At 37.6% G+C, this 25,940-nt stretch overlaps 1 protein-coding gene across 5 annotated transcripts in view; it reads right to left on the bottom strand.

Annotated features, from left to right (window-relative positions):
* GRM1 (glutamate metabotropic receptor 1) overlaps positions 1-25,940 on the bottom strand; it is a 411,814-nt gene that overhangs the window by 112,096 nt on the left and 273,778 nt on the right. For all 5 annotated transcript variants that reach the window (XM_055266615.2, XM_055266610.2, XM_055266601.2 and 2 more), the window contains exon 3: positions 19,964-20,199. In XM_055266615.2, the coding sequence (XP_055122590.1) occupies positions 19,964-20,199 (236 nt within the window). The remainder of the gene's footprint in view (positions 1-19,963; positions 20,200-25,940) is intronic.

Here is a 25,940-nt window from a genome sequence, read left to right as displayed (position 1 = left end):
GCATATATACATAAACTTTCGGTTAAATAAACAGTCTTCAGTAAAGTTTTTTATAATGTTGTGAGCTAATGTGGGCTATGCCATGTAGCAGTGAGATTGCTGCACAGTATCTATATTTATATCCTGATTTACTTTCTATTTACTAATTTTACTATTATTTATTCATATCAATTTTATTTTTTTTTTAACTTTTAAGTTCAGGAGTACCAGTGCAGGTTTCTTACATAAGTAAACTTGTGTTCTGGGGGTTTATTGTACAGATTATTTCACCAGCCAGGTATTAAGCCTAGTGCCCATTAGTTATTTTCCCTGATCCTCTCCCTCCTTTCACCCTCTGCCCCTCAAAAGTTCCCAGTGTGTGTTGTTTCCCTCGATGTGTCCATGTGTTCTCATCATTTAGCTCCCACTTACGAGTGAGAACATGTGGTATTTGGTTTTCTATTCCTGTGTCAGTTCGCCAAGGATAATGGCCTCCAGCTCCATCCATGTCCCTGCAAAGGCCATAACCTCATTCTTTTTTATGGCTGCATAGTATTCCATGGTGTATATGTACCACATTTTCTTTATGCAATCTATTTTTAATGGGCATTTAGGTTGATTCCATGTCGTTGCTATTGTGAAAAACTGTGATTTATAGGCATGTCCTCAAACACAATCTAACTTTTGTTTCTATTTTTGTTTTCAATTAAGTCAATTCCAATAGGCTTATGACCACTTCTCTGACTTATTCACTTCATTTTAGAGTTCAACACTTATGTTCTCATAACTAAATGTGTTCTTACTTATAAACCAAACCTGGCACTAAGGACATGGTTTTAAAAACTCAAAGGCCAAAACTAATTTTCTATATGATTTAAGGGTTTAAATATAAGGAAGTAGATGTTTTATAATAAGAAATTTTAAATAAAACCAATTTTAATTTCAAGAAAAGGCACTCTGACAAAAGACATAAGCAAAGAAACTCACAGAAGATAAAATTATAAAAGCTGAGAAAATATTCAGCTTCAGTGATATATAAAAAGATATAAATTAAAATGTGACAGAAATCTTCACAGATTAATTTAAGGATTTGAAAAGTATAATGCCTAATAATAGTGTTCCAAGGACCCTTGGACAATTTTGTGAAGAATGTTGAATCAGAGAATGTGGGATTCCTAGCCGTTTGCTACATAACAATGTTTCCTTGACCTCTGCACATGTAGACTTGGAAAACTGTCACTAAGAGAGCATGGTACAGCCAGGCTGAGGCCATTTTATTCCTAGGGTATGGTGTAAATAAACCCATTTCAAATGGATGAAATATGGACTTGAGGTGTTCAACAATCTTTGTACTTTATCATAATAATTTGTACATGCTTGTTCTTTTGCAGAACAATCTCCGTTGTTAGAAAAGATATTAGTTTCTCACACTCACGCAAGAAAGGAAATTCTGCAACTGCTCATTGGTGTCACTTATCTCAGGATAGATCTGGAAGCTGGTATCCCCCTGTAGAAAGAAGGTCATTATACTGGGTGGACTATGTATAAACTCCTTTCTTTTTGTCCTTCTTATGATGAAAATAAGCTCCAGTCCTACTCAAAACCTTTAAACAGAGGAGAATACTTCACTAGTGGAAACATGAAACTCAGGATGCCTGATTATTGCTTAATCTTACAAAATAAAGATATTTTGTCGACAAACTCTTCTGACAAATGTCACTCTGTCTTGGAGCTCAGAATATTTCATTCACTGCCTTAATATAAAGTACCTATAATTAATTTACTGGAGTCTTGATAGAGAAGGAGGAAATTTCTCTTCATCTTTGGTAAAAAATTTCTCAAGGCATTTTAAAGCAGTAATTTTGACAGTTAAAATTTTAATTAAGTTTAAAATTTTAGGTGGCTAGCAAGATGGCCGAATGGAAACAGTGCAGGTCTGCAGCTCCCAGCAATATCAACACAGAAGGCAGATGGTTTCTGCATTTCCAACTGAGATACCCGGCTCATCTCACTGGGGCTGGTTAGACAGGGGGTGCAGCCCACGGAGAGCAAGTTGAAGCAGGGTGGGGCATTGCCTTACCTGGGAAGTGCAAAGAGTCAGGGTACTCCTTCCCCTAGCCAAGGGAAGCTGTGAGGGATGGTGCCCTGAGGGACGGTGCATGCCTGCTTAGGTACTACACTTTTCCCGCTGTCTTTGCAACCCACAGACCAGAAGATTCCCTCAGTTGTCTATACCACCAGGGCCCTGGGTTTCAAGCACAAAACTGGGTGGCTGTTTGAGCAGACACAGAGCTAGCTGCAGGAGTTTTTTATTTTTATTTTTTTCATACCCTAGTGGCACCTGAAATGCCAGTGAGAGAGAACTGTTCACTCCCCTGGAAAGGGGGCTGAAGCCAGGGAGCCAATTGGTCTAGCTCAGGGGATCCCATCCCCATGGAGCTCAGCAAGCTAAGATCCACTGGCTTGAAATTCTCACTGCCAGCACAGCAGTCTGAAGTTGACCTGGGACGCTAGACCTTGGTGGGTGGAGAGGTGTCCACCATTACTGGGGCTTGAGTAGGCAGTTTTCCCCTCACAATGTAAACAAAGCTGCTGGGAAGTTCAAACTGGGTGGAGCCCACCGCAGCTCCGCAAAGCCACTGCAGCCAGACTGCCTCTCTAGATTCCTCCTCTCTGGGCAGGGCATCTCTGAATGAAAGGTAGCAGCCCCAGTCAGGGGCTGATAGATAAAACTCCCATCTCCCTGGGACAGAGCACCTTGGGGAAGTGGAGGCTGTGGGTCCAGCTTCAGCAGACTTAAACGTTCCTGCCTGCCAGCTCTGAAGAGAGCAGTGGGTCTCCCAGCACAGTGCTGGAGCTCTGCTAAGGGACAGACTGCCTCCTCAAGTGGGTCCTGGACCCCCATGCCTCCTGACTGGGAGACACCTCCCAGCAGGGGTCGACAGCCACCTCATAGAGGAGAGCTCCGGCTGGCATCTGGTGGGTGCTCCTCTGGGATGAAGCTTCCAGGGGAAGGAATAGGCAGCAATCTTTGCTGTTCTGCAGCCTCTGCTGATAATATCCAGGCAAACAGGGTCTGGAGTGGACCTCCAGCAAACTCCAGCAGATCTGCAGCAGAGGGGTCTGACTGTTAGAAGGAAAACTAACAAACAGGAAGTAATAGCATCAACATCAACAAAAAGAACATCCACACCAAAACCACATCCGAAGGTCACCAGCATTAAAGACCAAAGGTAGATGAATCCACGAAGATGAGGAAAAAACAGTGCAAAAAGGCCAAAAATTCAAAAAACCAGAATGCCTCTTCTCCTCCAAAGGATCACGGCTCCTCTCCAGCAAGGGAACAAAAATGCTCCAATTAAAAGACACAGACTGGCAAATTGGATAGAGTCAAAACCCATCAGTGTGATGTATTCAGCAGACCCATCTCATGTGCAAAGACACACATAAGTTCAAAATAAAGAGATGGAGGAATATTTAACAAGCAAATGGAAAGCAATAAAAGAGCAGGGGTTGCAATCCTAGTCTCTGATAAAACAGACTTTAAACCAAAACAGATAAAAAAAGACAAAGAGGGCATTACATAATGGTAAAGGGATTAATGCAACAAGAATAGCCAACTACCCTAAATATGCACCCAATACAGGAGCACGGAGATTCATAAAGCAAGCTCTTAGAGACCTGAAAAGAGACTCAGACTCCCACATAATAATAGTGGGAGATTTAAAATCCCGCTGTCAATATTAGACAGATCAACGAGACAGAAAATTAACAAGGATATTCAGCACTTGAACTCAGCTCTGGACCAAGTGGACCTAACAGACATCCACAGAACTCTCCACCCCAAATCAACAGAATATACATTCTTCTCAGCATCACATCGCACTTATTTTAAAATTGACCACATAATTGGAAGTAAAATAGTCCTCAGCAAATGCAAAAGTACAGAAATCAAAACAGTCTCACAGACGACAGTGTAGTCAAATTAGAACTCAGGATTAAAAAACTCACTCAAAACCGCAGAACTACATGGAAACTGAACAACCTGCTCCTGAATGACTACTGTGTATATAATGAAATTAAGGCAGAAATAAATAAGTTCTTTGAAACCAATGAGAACAAAGGCACAATGTGCCAGAATCTCTGGGACACGGCTAAAGCAGTGTTTAGAGGGAAGTTTATAGCACTAAATATGCACATGAGAAAGCGGGAAAGATATAAAATCAATACCCTAACATCACAATTAAAAGAACTAGAGAAGCAAGAGCAAAAAAATTCAAAAGCTAGCCTAAGACAAGAAATAACTAAGATCAGAGCAGAACTGAAGGAGATAGCGACATGAAAAACCCTTCAAACAAAATCAGTGAATTCAGGAGGTGCTTTTTTGAAAAGATTAACCAAATAGATAGACTGCTAGCCAGATTAATAAAGAAGAAAAGAGAGAATAATCAAATAGACACAATAAAATATGAGAAAGGGGATATCATCACTGATCCCACAGAAATACAAACTACTATCAGAGAATAGAATAAACACCTCTACGCAAATAAACTAGAAAATCTAGAAGTGGACAAATTCCTGGACACATACACCCTCCCAAGACTGAACCAGGAAGAAGTCAAATTTCTGAGTAGAACAACAAGTTCTGAAATTGAGGCAGTAATTAATAGCCTACCAACCAAAAAAAAAAAGCCCAGGACCAGACAGACTCACAGCCGAATTTTACCAGAGGTACAAAGAGTTGCTGCTACCATTTCTTCTGAAAATATTCCAAACAATATAAAAAGAGGGAATCCTCCCTAACTCATTTTATGAGGCCAGCATCATCCTGATACCAAAATCTGGCAGAGACACAACAAAAAAAGAAAATTTCAGGCAAATATCCTTGATGAACATTGATGGGAAAATCCTAAATAAGAAAACTGGCAAACCGAATCCAGCAACACATCAAAAAGCTTATCCAGAATGATCAAGTCAGTTTCATCCCTGGGATGCAAGGCTGGTTCAACATACACAAATCAATAAATGTAATCCATCACAGAAACAGAACCAATGACAAAAAGCACATGATTATCTCAATAGATGTAGAAAAGGCCTTGATAAAATTAAACACCCCTTCATGCTAAAAAATCACAATAAGGTAGGTATTGATGGAACGTATCTCAAAATAATAAGAGCTATTTATGATAAACCCACAGCCAATATCATACTGAATGGGCAATAGCTGGAAGCATTCCCTTTGAAAACCAGCACAAGGTAAGAATGCCCTCTCTCACCACTCTTATTCAACATAGTGTTGGAAGTTCTGGCCAGGGCAATCAGGCAAGAGAAAGAAATAAAGATATTCAAATAGGAGAAGAGGAAGTCAAATTGTCTCTGTTTGCAGATGACATGATTGTATATTTAGAAAACCCCATCGTCTCAGCCCAAAAACTCCTTAAGCTGATAAGCAACTTCAGCAAAGTCTCAGGATACAAAAGCAATGTACAAAAATCACAAGCATTACTATACACCATTAATAGACAAACAGAGAGCCAAATCATGAGTCAACTCCTATTCACAATTGCTACAAAGAGAATAAAATACCTAGGAATACAACTTACAAGGGATGTGAAGGACCTCTTCAAGGAGAACTACAAACCACTGTTCAAGGAAATAAGAGAGGACACAAATAGAAAAACATTCCATGCTTATGGATGGGAAGAATCAATATCATGAAAATAGCCATACTGCCCAAGGTAATTTATAGATTCAATGCTCTCTCCATCAAGCTACCATTGACTTTCTTCACAGAATTAGAAAAAACTACTTTAAATTTCATATGAAACCAGCAAAGAGCCTGTATGGCCAAGACAATCCTAACCAAGAAGAACAAAGCTGGAGGCATCACACTACCTGACTTCAAGCTATACTACAAGTCTACAGTACCCAAAATTGCATGGTACTTGTACCAAAACATATATATTGACCAATGGAACAGAACAGAGGCCTCAGAAATAATGTACAACACATGTACAACCATCTGATCTTTGACAAACCTGACAAAAACAAGCAATGGGGCAATGATTCCCCATTTAATAAATGGTGTTGGGAAAACTGGACCCCTTCCTTACACCTTATACAAAAATTAACTCAAGATGGACTAAAGACTCTAAATGTAAGGCCTGAAGTCATAAAAACCCTAGAAGAAAACCTAGGCAATACCATTCAGGACATAGGCATGGGCAAAGACGTTATGAGTAAAACACCAAAAGCAATGGCAACAAAAGCCAAAATTGACAAATGGGATCTAATTAAACTAAAGAGCTTCTGCACACAAAAGAAACTATTCATCAGAGTGAACAGGCAACCTACAGAATGGGAGAACATTTTTGCGATCTATCCATCTGACAAAGGGCTAATATCCGGAATCTACCAGGAACTTAAAAAAAATTTACAAGAAAAAAACAACCCCATCAAAAAGTGGGCGAAAGATATGAACAGACGCTTCTCAAAAGAAGACATTTATGTGGCCAACAAACATGAAAAAAAGCTCATCATCACTGGCCATTAGAGAAATGCAAATCAAAACCTCAATGAAATACCATCTCATGCCATTTAGAATGGTGATCATTAAAAAGTCAGGAAACAACAGATGCTGGAGAGGATGTGGAGAAATAGGAACACTTTTACACTGTTGGTGGGAGTGTAAATTAGTTCAACCATAGTGGAAGACAGTATGATGATTCCTCAAGGACCTAGAACCAGAAATACCATTTGACCCAGCCATCCCATTACTGGGTATATACCCAAAGGATTACAAATCATTTTACCTTAAAGACACATGCACACGTATGTTTATTGCAGCACTTTTCACAACAGCAAAGACTTGGAACCAACCCAAATGCCCATCAATGATAGACTGGATAAAGAAAACATGGCACATATACATAATTGAATACTATGCAGCCATAAAAAGGATGAGTTCATGTCCTTTGCGGGGACATGGATGAAGCTGGAAACCATCATTCTAAGCAAACTAACACAGGAACAGAAAACCAAACACTGCATGTTCTCACTCATAAGTGGGAGTTGAACAATGAGAACACATGGACACAGGGAGAGGAACATCACACACTGGGGCCTGTTGGGGGATAGGAGGCTAGGGGAGTGATAGCATTAGGAGGAATACCTAATGTAGATGACAGGTTGATGAGTCCAGCAAACCACCATGGCACATGTATATCTACGTAACAAACCTGTGCATTCTGCACATGTATCCCAAAACTTAAAGTATAATTTTTTTAAAAGTTTAAAATTTTAAAGATTCCAACCATGAGATTTGCCCTCTTATGAATAAATGGCTATAGTACTAAGCCTAGTTTATTAGTTTGATAGATTGAAGATTGGCCCCAAATATTAGGTACCCTTCCCCTGAGATGGGTTATATTTCTTCTCTCCATTAATATCTGGCTTGACTATAAAACTTGCTTTGGTCAATGAAATGTGAGTGGAAGTGACAAATATAACTTTTCGTGGAAGCTTTAAACTAAGTTCACATTGACTATGTTTGGTTCTTTATGCTGCAACTATCAGTGTTCCAGATAGAAGCTGTTCTATAGTTTGGCTTCCAGAAAACATAAGGGAGTTTTAACTAACAGATAATGAACATGTTGCATGAATGAGAAATAATTATTTATTGTTATAAGGCAGTAAACTATTTTTAATTTCTTGTCACAGTATATCCTAGCCTATCCTGACTAATACAGAAATTGGTACCTAAAAGTACGGGGATTGCTGTAACAGCAACAAAACCAACAATTAAACGTAAAATACAAGGCATATAGATACAGGAAGCAATTTGCAAAGAAACTGTGACCAGGATCTAAAAGGACATAATTATTCCATTATTATGCAATGGCAAAACACTCATTAATATTGTCACCTGCAATAACTTAGAAGGCAGCAGTTTTATCAACTGAGCTTACATGTTTAGGCAAAGAGGTAGAAAAATTAAATGTGCAAAGATAAAAGTGAAATGGATTTTTATTTCCAACTCTTAAAGAGCAAGCTGACAAGGTCTTTGTACCACAAAAGACCCATGAAAACTCAGATTAATTGCAAGAACCATATCAAGATTCATATTCTTTTGTTAAAAATCTCTGAAAATAATAATTTGGCACACATAAATCTTTCAGATGAAGGAAATGGCCAAGAAACAAGAGACTAAGTCTGCGGCTTTTCACTAGGAGTCTGTTAGGTTCAATGTACCTAAAAGTAAGTCTGGAAGGCGAGGCTTGTCTAACAAGAATTGTAAGCATGGCTATTAATGTAGGTTGTGCCTGATAAACTAGTTAAAAAGGAAACTACATTTATAATAAGATTTTTCTTAGAAAAATGAAAAAGCTGGCAGCCTAGACTAAAAGAGACTGTGAGCATCAGATATCTGAAGTGGACCTTAGGCCTTCAACATTTTAGGGTCAGGTAGTAGAGGAAGACAGCCACCTGGCCCTCAAAAACACAGTCCCCAGGCCCTCAAAAAGACAGTCCCCAATCAGAGGAGCATGCTCCATCAGAGGAGGCCAAGGAGGATGATGATGCGAAATAAGAGACTTCCCTGAGACTGGATGCAAAACATATATGTCATCAACTGCCTGGATGTTTTACCTTTCACAGAAACACAATACAAATGACTTTTAAACTCTGTTTCCAAAGAGTTATATCCTACAGAATCAGGCTGCAGCAGTAGAAGGCACTAAAGAAGCAGCCGGTAGGGACTTAGAGAGGCTAATGCCGTGCTGTCCTGACACCTAATGTGGTAGACAACATAACGGTCCCACAAAGATGCCCACGTCCTAATCACTGAACTTGTGAATAAATTTATTTCCATGGTAAAAAAGACTTTGCAAGTGTGACTAATCTTCCCTTGAGATGGAGAGATTATCCTGGGTTACCTGGGTCTCAATCACATGAATCCTTAACAGTGGAGAAATTTCTCTGGTCATGTCCAGAGAGAGGTGTGGTTGAGGAATAAAAGTCAGATAGATGTAATGTTCCTGGCTTTGGATATGAAGGAAGGGGACCATGAGCCAAGACACGTGAGTGGCCTCTAAAACTAGAAAAAGCAAGAGGACATTCTCTCCTAGGGCCTTCATAAGGAATGCAGGCCTGTTGACCCTCTAATGTTACCCCCGGGAGACTCTTGTCAGGGTCTTAAAGGCTAGGTCATAGGCTTCTAACCTACAGAATTGTAATATAACAAATTTGTGTTGCTTCAAGCCACTGAGTCTGCGGTAATTTGTTATGACAGCAATACAAAATTAATACATCTAAGAATTATCCAATCTGGACAGCAAGGCACACAGTGTTTGTTTATGACTTACTGGTTTCGGAATGCCGATACTTCAAATGCAAAAAAAGCCTACCAATAAATAAATAAAATAAACAAAAGAGACTGATTCAGATCATGAATTACTAAAATCTCATTAGCTATCTCAGATGCCACAGCCAGGGCCAAAACCTTAGCAGGCTTTCAACTTGGACAGTGACAGATGGTTCTGAATTTTGAAAATTTAAATGGCTCATAAATTTTAAGTATGAATTTCTTCTTGTCCTTAAAATAAATGCTTGGCCTCACTCCAAAGATTCTGATTCAATTTGTATGGCGTAGGACCCAGATTAATATAGGAAAGTTTTGTGTAAAAGCTTTCCCGATGGTCTTAATAAGCCATGCTTGAGAACTACAGCTCTGAAGGACCAGATTCTTATTTACATCATTCAAAGGCTTAAGCTATTAATTTGGCCAAATGGATTGCATAATAGTATTAAGCCGACTGGAGTATTCAGTCCAGATCTATTTACATCTCTATGGATTCAATTCACTGGCATTTCTTTTTCACTTTTACTTTTTAAAAGACAGATTCTTATTCTGTTGCCCAGGCTGGAGTGCAGTGCCACAATCATAGCTCACTGCAGCCTTGATTTCCTGAGCTCGAGTGATCCTCCTACCTCAGCCCCCGAAGTAGCTAGGATGACAGGTGCATGTCACCATACCTAGCTAACTTTTTGGAGAGACAAGGTCTTGCAATATTGCCCAGGCTGGTCTTGAACTCCTGGCCTCACACAGCTCATTGGTGTGAAGTTTGATAAATAGCTCTTGGATATAAAATATAACTCCCCAGTGCATTACTGTGGCCTAGAGACATAGGAACTATACCATAGATATAACTTGTGGGCTAATTATACAAGGCAATCTCCCAGTCATTAGGGCACAAATGAATATTTTAACTTTGGGTAAGAGGTTAGTTTTCAGGAAAAGCAGTCACTGGAGAATTAATCACTAGGGAACATACTCAGGAAATTGTTCAGAGATATGACAACCTTGATGCCATAGTAGCTAATAAAAAATCTAGCTAATAAGAAATCATGTTTAGAAGCTATTATGACCCAAGACTTGGCTCATAATATGAACATAAAATAACCCCTTCACCTTAACTGCCACCTGCAAATAAAAAAAATAATGGAATGATGGAATACACTCTTCAAGGAGCAGTTCAGAAGTCTCACTGGTATTTGAACTTTAACAAGCCACTTATCTTCTCAGTGTTCAATCCCTTTATGATGCTATTTTCCCAATCATATATCTCCACAGTGAATAGGACCAACAGGTGAATTAAAAGAAGTTAAACACACACTTACCACATGATGCAGCCATTAGACTCCAAAGAATTGGCCAAAGAAAAATGAAAGAATATGCTTATGCAAAGATTTGTATAAAGATACTCCTAGCAGCTTTATTTGAAATAACCAAAACCTGGAAACCACTCAAATGCTCATTACCAGGTGAATAAATAAACAAATTATGATATATACAAATAATGGAACACTACCCATCAATTAATAGGAGTTAAGTGTTGTTCCAGCACTTTGGGAGGCCAAGGCGGGTGGATCACTTGAGGTCAGGAGTTCAAGACCAGCCTAGCCAACATAGTGAAACCCCATCTCTACTAAAAATACAAAAAAAAAAAAAAAAAATTAATCGGGCATGGTAGCACATGCCTGTAATCTCAGCTACTTGGGAGATTGAAGCAGGAGAACCACTTCAACCTGGGAGGCAGAGGTCGCAGTGAGCCAAGATCCAGCCATTGCATTCTAGCCTGGGCGACAGAGCAAGACTCTGTCTCCAAAAAAAAAAAAAAAAAAAAAGGAAATAACTATTGATATATGCAATGTGATCATGAATCTCAAAATAATTGTGCTGAGTAAAAGAAGGCAGGCAGAAAAGAGTTTATAATGTACTCTTTTATAAAAATTCAATTTATATTAAAGTATAGAAATAACAAATAAAATATAGTGTCAGAAAATCAATAAGTGACTGCCTGGGGATGGGATGAAGAAGGGTAGAAGAGAGGGATTTTCAGTGAGGCATCAAGGAATTTGAGAAGCAATATGTTCAGTATCTTAATTGCAGTAAATGTTTCTTGGGCATATACATACATCAAAATTGATCAAATTGTGCATTTTAAATGTGTGTAATGTATCTATTATACCTTAATAAAACTATAAAAAAGAAAAAGAGTAAATGGGCCAGACCCCAAGTATATTGGGTCACACCCATCCTGAACAACTGTTACTTTTTATGATGACTGAAAATATGACTTTATTTTATATGAATTTTCCTGGCCGCAAATGTGTACAAGGCATGAAACACAAAACTATTCTCCTGATGAGAAGCGACACTTTTAGAGGACGTGGAAAAATGCCATAGAAACAATCTAAATAGATAATAACCACTACTCATCCAGGGTGAAATCTTTATGAACAGTCATAGATTTTAATCATTGAAAACACTCACGTCAAACTTGTTCAGAATGCAAGCTGAACCACATGACAGACCATTCAACTGCAGAAATACATACATTATTCAATAAGGAGAAAATTGATCTAATTAAATAATTTATTAATAGTTTTAACCAAATTCTAGTAATAACTAAAGTATATGAAACTTAGATCAATCTCTAGGTAACTGGTTTGCAGGCATAGTAAAAATAAAATTCACTTGCATATAAAAGATAAATGAGTAACTGTTCATTCCCTCAATGCCATTAGATGCCTCAGATAATTTCCATTTTTATACCTCAAGTCTGTATCTGCTACTAAAAATTATCTGAGCTTTTTGGGAAACAAATCAAGATGAATGTAAGGTAAAAGAACCAATAACTCATGCCCCTGCATCAATCTTTATAATTTTTCGATGACAGAACATGTTCATGTTTCTCTAATTCCATTCAATATTAAAAATGACATGGACTAAAGAACTTAACTAGGCTAGTTGAGACATGCCTGGTCTGTGTGGGATCCAGTCCACCCTATGTTGGGCATCAGATCTGTAGGAATTACCAAGCAAGCTGGCAGCCTTGGCTCATACGAAAGAGTGAGTCAACTTTCAGCTGTTGTAATTCATCAGGATATTCAACAAGTTGATCAGTCTCAAATCACTAACTTGTGAATTATATCCAAACACTACAGAAAAAATCAAAGTTGCATTTGTGGAGTTAGGAAAGTAGAACACAGTCTAGAGCAGCATTGTTCAACAGATTTTTCTGCAATAGTAGAAGTTTTCTGTATCTATGCTGTCCAATATGGTAGTCACCAATTACAGACAATGTCAGAAGAATGACATTAAAATGGTTATTTTATAAATTTACACTCAAATTCAGATTTGCAAAAACCTGATCTGTATGAAGAGTTAAATCTTTTTAGAAAAATTATTCAAAGATAATCATCAACTCTATGCTAAAATTTGTATTTTGGGATGATTGATCAAAAAATTTATCTCAATGGAGTCAAAGCTTACTAAATATTCTTTTTTTTTTTTTGAGACGGAGTCTCACCCTTTCGCCCAGGCCGGACTGCAGTAGCGCTATCTCCGCTCACTGCAAGCTCCGCCTCCCAGGTTCACGCCATTCTCCTGCCTCAGCCTCCTGAGTAGCTGGGATTACAGGCGCCCGCCACCGTGCCCGGCTAATTTTTTGTGTTTTTAGTAGACACGGGGTTTCATTGTGTTAGCCAAGATGGTCTCGATCCCTGACCTCGTGATCCGCCCGCCTCGCCTCGGCCTCCCGAAGTGCTGGGATTTCAGGCCTGAGCCACCGCACCAGGCCTAAATATTCTTAACAGTTACTGTAACAATTGCATCAGCAGAAAGATCCTTCTCAAAATTAAAATAAAAAATTATGTGTGATCTTGCATTTTCCAAGAGCAAATGATAATATTCTCAATCATATGTAATGAAAATGAGGTTACTAAAAGTATAAATTTCAATGACCTAATAAATAAGGTTCCAGAAAATAGAACAGGAAAAGTCATATGCTCAATCAAAACAGCACATTAACAAAGTATTGTTACTTATCATGCTATGTAAAACTATGAAACCAAAAGTATTTTTTTTCACAATTTGTAAGTTCATGCTGTTACTCATGTATCACTGGTACTATTATAAGTAATAAAATATTTTAAACAGAAAAATGTATATTTTAGCACCTGTATTGATACATGAACTGTGGCTAGTGAAACTGAGGAACTGAAGGTTTCATTTCACGTGATTTTCACTGATTTAAATTTAAATACAAATAGACACATGTGGCTAGTGGCTAACACATTTGGCAGTGCCAATCAATAGTGTTAATAACAGATATGTAGGCCAATATTGTGCCTATTGAATAGTTACTCTCAGAGCTTCATCTGTGTGATAATCAGATTTGTCTGAGAAATTATAAGGTCCAGATGAGACACACAGTCGGTTCACTTTCATTCTTCCAACTAAAATATATAAACACATTTAAGACTTGTAAAACCTATTTCCATAAAGCAACTTATAACAGCACTGTATGAGAACATATGACTGTTTTATTTTGAGAGTATTTGTTTGACTAAGCTATAACTGTACCCCATTTTTTCAGCACTTCCTGTATGCACAGCAGATTTCCTAAGTAGAATAGTTTAACTGCCTTGGATCAGGGGGGCTTTAAAATTCTTTTGATTGCACGATCTATAAAACTTTTTGGCTTTGCTCTACAAGATCCTGGGTGCAATATTGCACCATTCTTCTTATGACGGGAAAAGACTGAGCATTCTACTACTGGGTTGAGGAATTATGTCCCATAATTTAATTAAACCAACTATTGCTCCATAGATTACAAAGCTATGAATACCTTTGTCAGTTATCAATTGCCACAAAAAAAAAAAACTGCATAACAAACCATCCCAGGGCTTAGTGGTTTAAAACAATAATAATTTATTTAATTCATGAATCTAGGAGTCAACTAGGAAGTTCTGCTGCTCTGAGTTGGACATAACTCATCTCAGCTTGGCTCACTCAGGTGTCAACTGTCAGGTGGTGGGTTGGCCAGGGACTGGCTGATCTAGGACATTCTCAACTGAGACGTCATCCTGTTTCTGATCCATGTTATTTTTCATCTTCTACCAGATAAATTCAAGCTTATTCATATGGCTAAGGTAAGGTTCCAGGAAAGAAAATGAGAGTAGGTCAAGTCGCTTAAGTCCTAAACTTGCAGTTAATAAATGGTAAGGTCAATTCAGATTCAACAGGTAGGGAACAAAACTCTACTTCTTGAGGAGAGATGCTACAAAGCCATATTTCAAAGAGCATGGATACAAAAAGGGGTGAAGAAATGTAATGTCTTCCACAAACCCCAACTAATAATACCAACTTCTGGGTTGAAAGCAAATAATATTCTTCAGGAGTACACATTGACATTTGGGTCAAACTTCCCGAGATAAAGAGAAGTTATTACCAAAGGACCTAATGGGCTGAAGTAAACTGGAACCCATCTCAGTTTATGGAACATCTTAATCTGGATCAAACTGTAATGGACCGATCTTATCTGGCCTTACAAAATAAGTTAATTCCAAGTGGAGTCCATAAAATTTGAAACCTAATAAGGCAAATATATTATGAAAATCAGTATCAGTCTAAAATTGTGAATGGCAGCCTCCAAACTATTGGAGTAAGAGTCCCCTTGCTTGAGAGTCTTAAAATGTTTTCACTAGATTAGCTATCATCATCTTACCAGTCCTGAGCTGTTGGTGAGAATTACAGATACCAGCCAGATTCTTTCATTATGTCTTCTAAAATAGCCAAATGTAATATAATTTTAAAAGGCATTGTGTCCATCTGTTCTCAATTGGTACAAAGAATATGGAGAGAAAATAAAATAATGGCTATAACTTCACTGAGGTGTGAAAAAGGCTGATAAAGACAGAATAAACCCCATGAACTCATACAGTTAATACACTGCTAGCCGGAGCAAATATTAAATATGCAAATATTGCCATATTGCAAGAAAATGCAGTATATATTTTTAAGGGACCCCAAATTTATCAAGTTATTCCTAATAATTATATTTAGGAATCTACTGTAAAGGAACAATCCCAAAACAGTAACAACAACAACTGTGAAAAATCTGTGTACCATATTCAGTGTTTTTTTTTTTTTATGTAAGAAGGAAAATTAAAAGTCATCTAAATGACTGACAACATAAGAATGGCCAGTAGTTACAGTATTTTAACTGGTTAGAATGTTATGGAGCTATTAAAATGGTGGTTATAAAGACTATGCAGCAACATCAAAACTATGTAAAATATAATCCTGAGTTTGAAATAAGATATAGAATTGTGTGCACATTGTGATGATAATTATGCAAAATAAAATGGAAAAGAATGCATAGAGTTTCAAGCCGCGTTAGTAGGAGCTGCCTTTTGGAACTCCTTTTCAAAAGCTTAAAAATGTTCTTTTTTTTTTTTTTTGAGACAGAGTTTCACTCTGTCACTCAGGCTAGAGTACAGTGGTGTGATCTCAGCTCACTGCAACCTCTGCCTCCCAGGCTCAAGTGATTCTCCTGTCTCAGCCTCCCAAGTAGCAGGGAATAGAAGTGCCCACCACCATCTTGGCTAATTTGTGTAATTTTAGTAGAGATAGGGTTTCACCATGTTGGCCAGTCTGCTCTCGAACTCCTGACCTCAAGCCATCTGCCCACCTTAGCCTCCCAAAGCACTGAGATTACAGGCATGAGCCACCACGCCCAGCCAGAAATGTTTATATCTTCTGATTAAACTTCTAGAAATTTAACTTCTAGAAATACAACTTAAGAAAATTATCCAAATGTAAAAAAAGAAAGTTTAGAATGAAAATTTTTTATTATATCACTGCAACATTTTAAAAAATTTTGAATAACCAAAAACAGCCTAAATAGAAAGAATGAAATGCCTAAATTATACCTTATCTGAATGCAAAATATTAAGCAGCCATTAAGAATAAAAGAATTTAACGACAACGACAAACGTATCAATGTATAAAACATTTCTTTTAATACAGCAATATATAAAATAATATTAATACATAATTTAAAACTAGAGAAAGATGAAAACATGCCAGAATTTTAACAGTGACTAACGATGTTTAGATAAGAGCAAATTCTTAATTCTCTTCAGCTTTCTAATGCTTCTGTATATTTCCAAGTGCATGCAATAGCATATTAAGCATGTATTACTTTCATCATCAGAAAAAAATTATAAAAGACTGCATGGGAAAATATAAAAGAAAATATCTATATTGACACTAACTATGTAAGGGTGATTGATTAAAGATTGTTGTCTTGTTTTTTCTAGTTTCCACATCCTGGGATGTAGTTAAGTTAAACTTACAATTACAAAATATATAATTTTTATGAAATGATCTGTCATGCCCTGTTTTCTAATAAGACATAACACTAGTAGTAACATTTTACATTTATGCTAAGTATTTTCAGTTTGCAAAGTATTTCACTTGTATTATTTTATTGTAAACTATTTCATTTGTGTCATTTCATTCAATTTATGCAGAGTTCTGTGTGAGGTGGATATTGTTGTCATGTTACCAAAACTGAGGTTCTGAGGTTAAGTGAGGTCATGCAAGTCATGCAGCTGATACATAACTGAACTGGTATTGGACCCAGTGATAGTGCTTCAGAATGCTACACCCCTATCAGCTTCTATGGAATTTCTAATGAGTCTCATCAGGAATGAAAAAGCTCTATGCCATTGCAAACATGATACAAATCTTTTAAGAAGCTAAGACATTTACTGGAAGAGAGTGACTCTGATTTGCTTTACAGCTCTTTCCACTGTCCTACAATGATTAATTTTTTAAAAGCTATGTTTTGACGTTTCAGTTAGTGCTTTTCTAACACACCTCCAATCCCTTGATATACTCAACTAATTAAGCAATGATGTGTACTTTACATGAAATACTTTTTAATTAGCCACAGTGATTCCTAAACTACTCAGCCTGGGCTTGGGGCCTTTAACATTCAAACTGGCAATCTAGTGCACATAAACTCTTTATTTAAATAGTGACATCTGGGATTAAGTTCAATAATGGTTTCTATGGAAACTAATGGCAATATCAAAACTTTCCAAACCACTAGAAGTGACCCAATTAGAAGAGGTAAAAATGAGTGACAGAAACAGTAGCTATCAATAGTATGGAAAGGTTAATTCTACTTCCTCACACTAATTTTCATAGATGTGTCTGCATATTCCTTAGAAGATTATGGAATTCATTTGATATTCAAAGATCTCAAATGGATAAGAATAATACATGAAGTGAAAGTTTGTTGTTCTTCAATAACATTAAAGCCAGTTTCACAGAAATATAGAGATTGAAACCGAAGAACAAGGTAGGTATACATGAATGTATACATCATAGATAATATAGATAAACACTGCTAAAGGTAAAAGTATAAGAATTTTGCTGCAGAAAAGATAAATATGTTTTATGAATTAATTCCAAATAGAAAAGTTAAATAAACCTCTTGCCTTCCTTAGACCTAAGAGAGAAATATTTGCTGAACTTGACTCCAGAATAAAATGCAAATATAAACATGTTTCATAAAGATTGTAATCATATAAGAAGCTCTTAAACATAGCTTTGAGATTCAAGCACAGCATAAGAATAAATCGAGATTTGTAAACTGTTATTTCTTGCTGTGAATACTAACCCAGTTTAAGCTTTAACCTTGACATTTACGTACTGTCACAATTGAAAACCCAAAATATTAGTGTACCTTGTTGCAGAGTTTCAACTTGTTTTGAGAGCTCAACAAAATATCTTCCCAGAAATCCTTATATAAATGATCTAAGCATGTATAATAAGTAGTATCCTGAATTTTACTAATAAAACACAATGACAAAATGACATCTATAGTTGGACCACCATCAGATATCTCAAACTTAATTTATCCAAAATCAGCCTCTTGGACTTCCCCTAATCTTTTTTTCCTGAAGTCTTCCTCTGTCTCAGTCAATGGTGACACCATCTTTCCAGTTGCTCAGATTACAGTTATTGGGCACTATGGTGTCTAGGAGGTGTGGGTTCTCGTTTCTTTGCTGCCATTAACCTTATAAACCTAAGGAAACTGTTTCCCCTGTTCACCCTCATCACCTCTGTTTTGCAAATAAGGAGACTGTCCTGGATGATTTATTGGTTCATTAGAATTCTTATTCTTGGTTTATCTATTATTTCAGAGAAAGGAGATGTCTATTATTTCAGAGAAAGTAGAAACACCTACGTGGCAGAAGTGGGTTATTGTTTAGCAATGTCTCCCCTTTCTCCTGCCTTTCTCCGCCTCCCTAGAAGCCACACTGAGGAAGTTCTAAAAGATTGAAACTTCCTTATTTGAAAATAGATCCATACCGGGCAATTTCCCATTGAACTCTGCTGAACCTTATGAAGCCAAACATACATTGATGCATTTACATATATTGGTAACTGAAAGCATTTTCTAACATCAAACTATGAATACTATTGAAAATAGAAATACTTTATGTAATTAGCCATATTCTTACCATCCCCTGTAAAAACTCGTTGTCCTCTATTGTTATTTGTCTGTTTCATGTATGTGATCTGTTTTGATCTGCCCAAAGAGACGGCAAGCCTCTCTAGGTCAAGAGTCATGAATTATACGCTTCTCTATCCCCCTTTTTTTGCTATATGCAGTGTTTTATACATGGGTGTAATATGATTCTATACCTTTATAAATAATATCTCGTAGCCTACATACAGGATATACATGTCACACCACTGTTCTACAATACAAGTTAGGTCACGGATAGATTCCATCACCCATTATCATGAGTGCTCCATTATTCTACGCTATCGACCCTGTAAGAACAACTGGCTTTGAATGGCATTATGAAAGGACATAGATGATTTATCTTGGCAGAATAGAAAATATTGAAAAGGACAGGGGACAGCAATGTCCCTATGCAGTAATAATAATACTCATAAAAGTTACAGTTTTCAGAATCTGGGCTATGGTAGTACTAGGGGTTGCAAGGAGGACATCCTGTGGATTTCACCGTGCCCCTGAAGAACTTGGAACAATGTGCTGCTGTTTCCTGACATGGCATCAGTGAGTAGTGCATGGTGCTCATCTGTCCAGCTGTGAACCATTGTTGTGACTGAAAGGTCAGAGTGCAGTTTCTTGGCCCCTATGCCCACAAACACCTTTGTTGGTGGTGTGGCTTAGGGTCACATTACCTCATCTTCTCCTGACTCCTGTATCTAAACAAGCCACAAAGAAAAAAGAGGATCTAACCAGTATTGCTGACTTATGTCTATGGCTAAGGTCTCCTAAACATGTTTGTAATAAAATCTCTTCCCTTTGTCTTAAATACTAGATACCTGACTCCTCAGTTTGCTTTTCCTTTACTTCTGTTATCTTGTATCACTTGCTCCAACAGAGACCAAAGTTGTCTTTCCAGATTGTCATGAATCCCTGGGGTAATACACACTTCCTCCTTATTCTAGCATTTTATAAACACAGATGGCAATTTTGTCTTTGGATCTCCAGCCCTGGCACCTTCTATTCTCATTCAACAAGCTGCAATAAATCTAGAAGAGATGACCAAACCTCTGAGTTGTTATTTTGTGAACATGAGTTACCTGTGCAGATTCGTTTAAAGTTGGGATTTTCCAGAAGGTGTCCTGGAAGGCGGCACTGGAACCGATGTTGCCAGAACTCAGGGAACCAGGGATTCCTCGTGTTAGTGTCCAGCCTCAGTTTCAGGAAATAATCATCAAATGACCTGACCTCTGGAGACTGCAGCTTTATCGTGATTCCCCCGTTGGCTTCCACCTCATAACCTTCAATGACTTCATCTCTGTCTGCCCATCCATCACTAAAAAATGCAGGGATTGGGGTAGGGAGAGAGAAAGACAAACATCTCACAAATAGAGCTCAGAGTTATATATGAATGAAGCAATCCAGAAAAGGCTACAGTCTATTTTAAGCCACCATTACTACCCATCAACTATTTTTTTTTTGGTAGAGTAGAAAGTTTGGAAAGCATAATATCCTGTTTGTTTCTTTGTTTTTCACAATTGTGAAAGTGATGATGAGATGATGACAGCAACACTTACTATTAAAGTTCGATGAGTATTCACTAGTCATCAGATTCTGTGCTATTCACTTTTACTGAGAGGGAAGACGTTCAGCCACAAAGCCTATCAGCCACTCTCCAAACCAGAAGAAGATAAAATCTAGGCACCTCAGAGGCTGATCTTCAAAATAAGAGCTCAACAAGGTTTCAGCATTGCAACGAAGATCATTACATGTGCTACCTTACATAGAGTAGAAAATTGATATAGTTCTGAAACATGCCAACCACAGTTTTTCCTCCTGGGACATCATTCAAATCTGCTTCCCATAGAAGTAGCCAGATATTTTCATTTTTTTAATGTTACTTCAAAATAGCAGCATTAAAGAAAAAAAATCTCATCTCAAATCATAAAAAGAATTCTCCTTCTCACTAAATGGCAGCACACTGACATTTTATTCAGTGAGATAGAATTTTTGAAATGTGATCACCTTCTAGAACATTCCTATCTACCAGAAGTAATGTAGCCCCAGTTTAATTCAGGTGCACATATGAGCCAGGCCTATGAGGGTATCAAAGACAAATTGCACCAGACAAAGCTAAACACGCAAAGAGGACTCTGTTCAAGACTATTACAATATATGAGAGACACTGAACCCAACTCTGCTAAAATAAAAGATGGGAAGGTTTTTAGTCCCAGGTGAGCTAGTGGAAAAGTACTGGAGGGCCACTGGCACGAGGTTGGCCCATGTGCTTAGGCATCTGTGTTTGCTACTTGTCACATTAGACTCCCACCGTCCCACAGAAACTGGAAGGGAGGGATTTACCACTATTCTTGATGATTACATTTAAAGGGATGGCCGTCAGGTCCTTGTCATTCAGTAAAACTTCCCTGGTTTCTGAAATTAGCAAGAAACTAGACAATGTACATCTCAACAAGGCAGAGAAATAATTTAGTTTTAGGTTTTCCAAAGTAAATGCTCTTAGAAAAGGGACGTCAGGGGCCTATACTCAGGAAGAAACCTGTCTAAAGTTTAGTCAAGCTGAAGAGAATATTAAGGCTGTCTTGGTCAGGGGTTGGATTTATTCTTCTCTGCACAGAGTGATGCCCTGAAGTTTGTGGAATATAAAGATGCAGTCTCTGCCAAAGAAAGCATTTTATTGCTTGTTTCTCACAGAGAAGGGACTGGGCAAACATTAGTGACCATATCTCACCCTTGGTTACCTGAGATCAACTGAGATAAATGTACTCTTCACTTAGCTGAGCTAAGCAGTGCAGTTCTTCTCTAGAATCTTCCCACTGAACCACACATGAGCTGCATTTTCGACAGATCAGGGGTTGCTGAAGGTAAAGCTGACTTAACCTGACCCAGAACTAAAGGGACTTTGAGGTACAGTAGAGTCTAGCCAGCCACACCAGAGAATGTATTTTTCATATGCTTCCAAATCCCGTAGGATAGAGACTCTACAATTTTGTATAGACCCCTTCCTTCCTTCCTTCCTTCCTTCCTTCCTTCCTTCCTTCCTTCCTTCCTTCCTTCCTTCTTTCCTTCTTCCTTCTTTCTTTTTTCTTTTTTCTTTTCTTCCTTACTTCTGTGTGTTCCTAGCAGTCACTCTGTGCCAGATGTTCTGCTATGAATTCAAATGAGAATAAGACTCACTATCCTCTGCCCCCACGGTGCTACAGCCTTGTGGGGAAAACAGATACTAAAAAAGAATTACAAACTCTATGAGGCTAAAGAAAAAGAAGTGCCTTTAATCCTAGGATTTTGGAAGGCCAAGGCAGGTAGATTGCTGGAGCTCAGGAATTTGAGACCAGCCTAGGCAACATGGAAAAACCCCACCTCTACAAAAAAAAAAAATTATCTGGATGTGTTGGTCCACACCTGTGGTCCCATCTATTTGGGAGGCTGAGATGGGAGGATCCTGTGAGCCCAGGAAGCTGAGGCTGCAGTGAGTCATGATCTTGCCACTGCACTCCAGCCTAGGTAACAGAGCAAGAACCTGTCTCAAAAAAAAAAAAAAAAAAAAAAAAAAAGCGACCAGTATCATGGGGAGCGATAGCTTGGGGGTTTAACTTAATCTTGTGTGTAGATATGACACGTGTGCCTGCTTGTGTGTGTGCACACATGCCTGTGTGTGTGAGGTAGTGGGGGATAGAGGTAATTAGAGATGGCTTCTTTAAGAAGGTGATGGCTGAGCTGAGACCCAAAAGAAGAGTCAGCCTTAGTCAGGTGAGGAGAAGGGGAGGGTTTGGAATAGAAGGTTCCTGGCAGATTAACATACAAGAAAAAGCTTGGCACATTCAAGGAACTTAGAAAGAGTTAGTATAGCTAGAGAATAGAAAGAAGTATGGTGTGCGATGGGGGTGGGCACATAAATCCCAACCTAGACACTGTTAGCCTGAAGACCATGGGAAGTCCTCAAAGTGTTGTAAGCCTATTACTCAATCAGGTCATTCTGCTCTCCTCCCTCATGGTAAATGACCTGCCTGTTGTTCTAGTGAGTCCTCTGCTTACCATCGCTGAATATGATGGCCAGTCAAATTGATTTTAAAAAGACTGACTCATTCATTTTTTTTTTCATATGTTCGGTCTGCTGGGAAAGGCTCAAACCAGTTTATTTACATTTAAATGTATTTATATTTACATCTTAACTACATCTACAACAATTTGAAGATTTGAGCTATAGTTCATGACACAAAGGAGGATAAAAATAAGACCAGTTAGACTTTGAAGAAATTCTGTCTAAGGGTAAATATTTAAAAATCGAAATGACATAACTTGAAAAAAATAACTGCTTTTGACATAAAGGTTAGGGTTGAAGTGTTTTTCTCCCTAAGGTTTAATAATATGTGAAATTTGTTTTGTTTACAGTCTATACAAGAAAGTCACCATCATAAAAATGTGTATGAAATGAACTTGCTGTGATGTTTATGTGCAATTTAAAAGCACATACAGCTTAGTTTGTAAAGGCAAATGCTTTGTGTCAATTCTAGAAGGAGAGAAAAGTGTGACTTCCTGCCCTTGAGCTCACCAGCATTGAAGGGCACTTTATAGGACGAAAACTTTGTGAATATGTAGAAATTTTAAGTCACATGGTTTAGTGGTCTGGAATTCTAAGTCTCCTTAACCACTAGTTAAAGACCTTCACCCTCACTATAGGTGCCTCCTCTTTCAGAAGTTAGAGTTGTTGTTAAATCTAAGAGGTCATAAAATCAAGCAGAACCAGGATATAAGGAAAATATTCAAGTAGGATTACTTGGTGGATATGTTTTAAAGAGTTAATTGCTAAAGGTTTGTATGAGATCTTAAATCTATCACAGGTAAGGTGTTAGAGAATGCTATCACGAAAAAAAGTCACTAGAAAACATTTCTAAAGCAATCCTCTGTTTTTATACGTTCAAAGTGTTTCATCTTTGTATCACCTGTCAAATGCATTTTCAGAAAATTTTAAAGGATTTTTGCTGTTTCGTTGCATTGGGATTCTGTGTGAGGATGTTTTAATGAATTTTCTCTGAAGTACACTTTAAAACAGCAAACCAGCAACATATCTGATTCCTGGTAGAAGATCTTTCTTAGATGGTGGTGGCATGGTGTAAACTAGACTATGCTTGACCTGAGATGACCTGCAGGTACCTGGTCACTCGCCAGGTGTCTGGAGTGAATCCTGCTGTGCTGGGTAGTGACCCAGCCTCAGACAGCACTGGACTCTCTGTGAAGCACATTCACTGCCTCTAGCAGCTTCTGCTGCTCCATCTGCTTCTCAGTTATGAGTTCTTTTTCTAGCTGGGGTCTGGAAATAAAACTATATATTGTGAACTGTTTAACAGAAAGCTGTATGTCTTAAGTATTTCTCACTAACATACAAGAATTCTTATTTCCTATTCCCCCTCAATATTTTTATACAGCAATTCTTCATGAGGCTATTTTCCAATCAACCTATAAAATTTCACATTTCAACCCTGAATAATTAGAAGATTTCTTCTATCTTATACATTCTAATATTAACAACAGGAAAATACTATTTCTGCTTCCACCAATTACAATTTGACAGGGGCTGTATGAATGTTACTTTTGCATTATATCAGTTAAACTAATTTAATTAGCAAACTGACAGTAAAAAATAGAAATACAATAGTATTTTTTAAATGTGCAAAAACATTTTAGAAAAACCTATTTTCATTCAATTAAAATAATTACAGTCTAGGTACTAAAGCAATTTTATTTGTGTTATGAGTTCAAGTAATTGTGTGTACCTGATAATAAAATTATAATTCTTTAAAATATCCCAGAGATTACAATATAATAGGGAAAAGATGAAAACCATAATCAAATGATATTTTTAAAACATATGTAAACAAATATGAAATTCTTTTATTTACAATGTTAACCATATTCACAAAGGTTGAAGAAATATAGCATGTGTCATATTCATTTGACATTTATCAAATGAATAAATTTATTAATTTATTGAGCAAGAAATGAGGTGAACACTGCTTTTTTTTAGCTTACTGCTTGGATGTTTTCAAATCATGGCATAACCAGGTTGAGGTTGTGGGGAACTCAGGTACAGCCCAGTGGATTTGCAGAGTTGAGAAAAAGGAGCTGGAAGTCTAGCAAAGCTAGGGTGGCCAGGGTTTACAGGGCAAATGCTGGAGAAGAGATGCTATGGAAAAGAGAATGGTCTGCAGTACATCTCCCGTAAGTATTCTGATGAATATTAGCCATTTATTTAATGAAATTACCTGATGCTGAGGAAATAATCAACCAATATGACTTGAAGGAGTAGCACCTGGAGTCCATGTATTGTTGGGAATAGTAACTGTTTCTAACAGCTAGAGTGAAAAACTTTATATTCCAAGGAGAATTGGATAATGTATTAGGAAGGGTCTTGCCTCAATAGTGAAGAAAAATTGGCTTTTGACTAAATACCACTCTGGGCCTGCCTAACAAACCATAAAAGCAAAATATAAGAGGATCAAAATAATTTAACTTCCTCCCAGAACTAGTTCCAGAACATTTTTTTAATGCAAAATACTTGGTACTCAACAAGGTAAAATTCTCAGTGTTTAGCATCCAATAAAAAATTACCAGGCATGTAAATCCCCATGTGGATGGAAGGAGAAAGTGATATTAAAGTTACAATTATAATAAGTTATCACATGGTGATGTAGGTTAGATAGAGGAATTTTTAAAGAGTCATGTAATAGGAATGAAGATGAATATATTTTTGATTGGGTGGCCAGGAAAAGTATCAAGTGCTTTGAGAAGCAACTTTGAAGAGAAAACACTTAACACTAAGATCTGAGCTACATGAAGGCTCCAGCCAGGTGAAGATCAGAGGGATGGAAGTCTTTGGGCAGCTTGTGCAAAGGTCCTAAGACAGGAACAAGCAGCTATGACTGAACATTACCCATTGCCATGAAACTCTAGGCTAAGCAGGTTTACATTAATCAGAAGGGAGGATATTTGAGTAGACACTGTTGTTTTTCAGCTATCTGCTGTATATTTGATACCTTAAATTTTTGATGTGTTTTCATA

The sequence above is a fragment of the Symphalangus syndactylus genome, chromosome 2 (genome assembly GCF_028878055.3).
Source record: "Symphalangus syndactylus isolate Jambi chromosome 2, NHGRI_mSymSyn1-v2.1_pri, whole genome shotgun sequence".
In the NCBI taxonomy this organism is placed as follows: Eukaryota; Metazoa; Chordata; class Mammalia; order Primates; family Hylobatidae; genus Symphalangus; species Symphalangus syndactylus.
The sequence above is the reverse complement of the archived record's forward strand: the minus strand, read 5'-3'. Positions and strand labels throughout refer to the sequence as shown.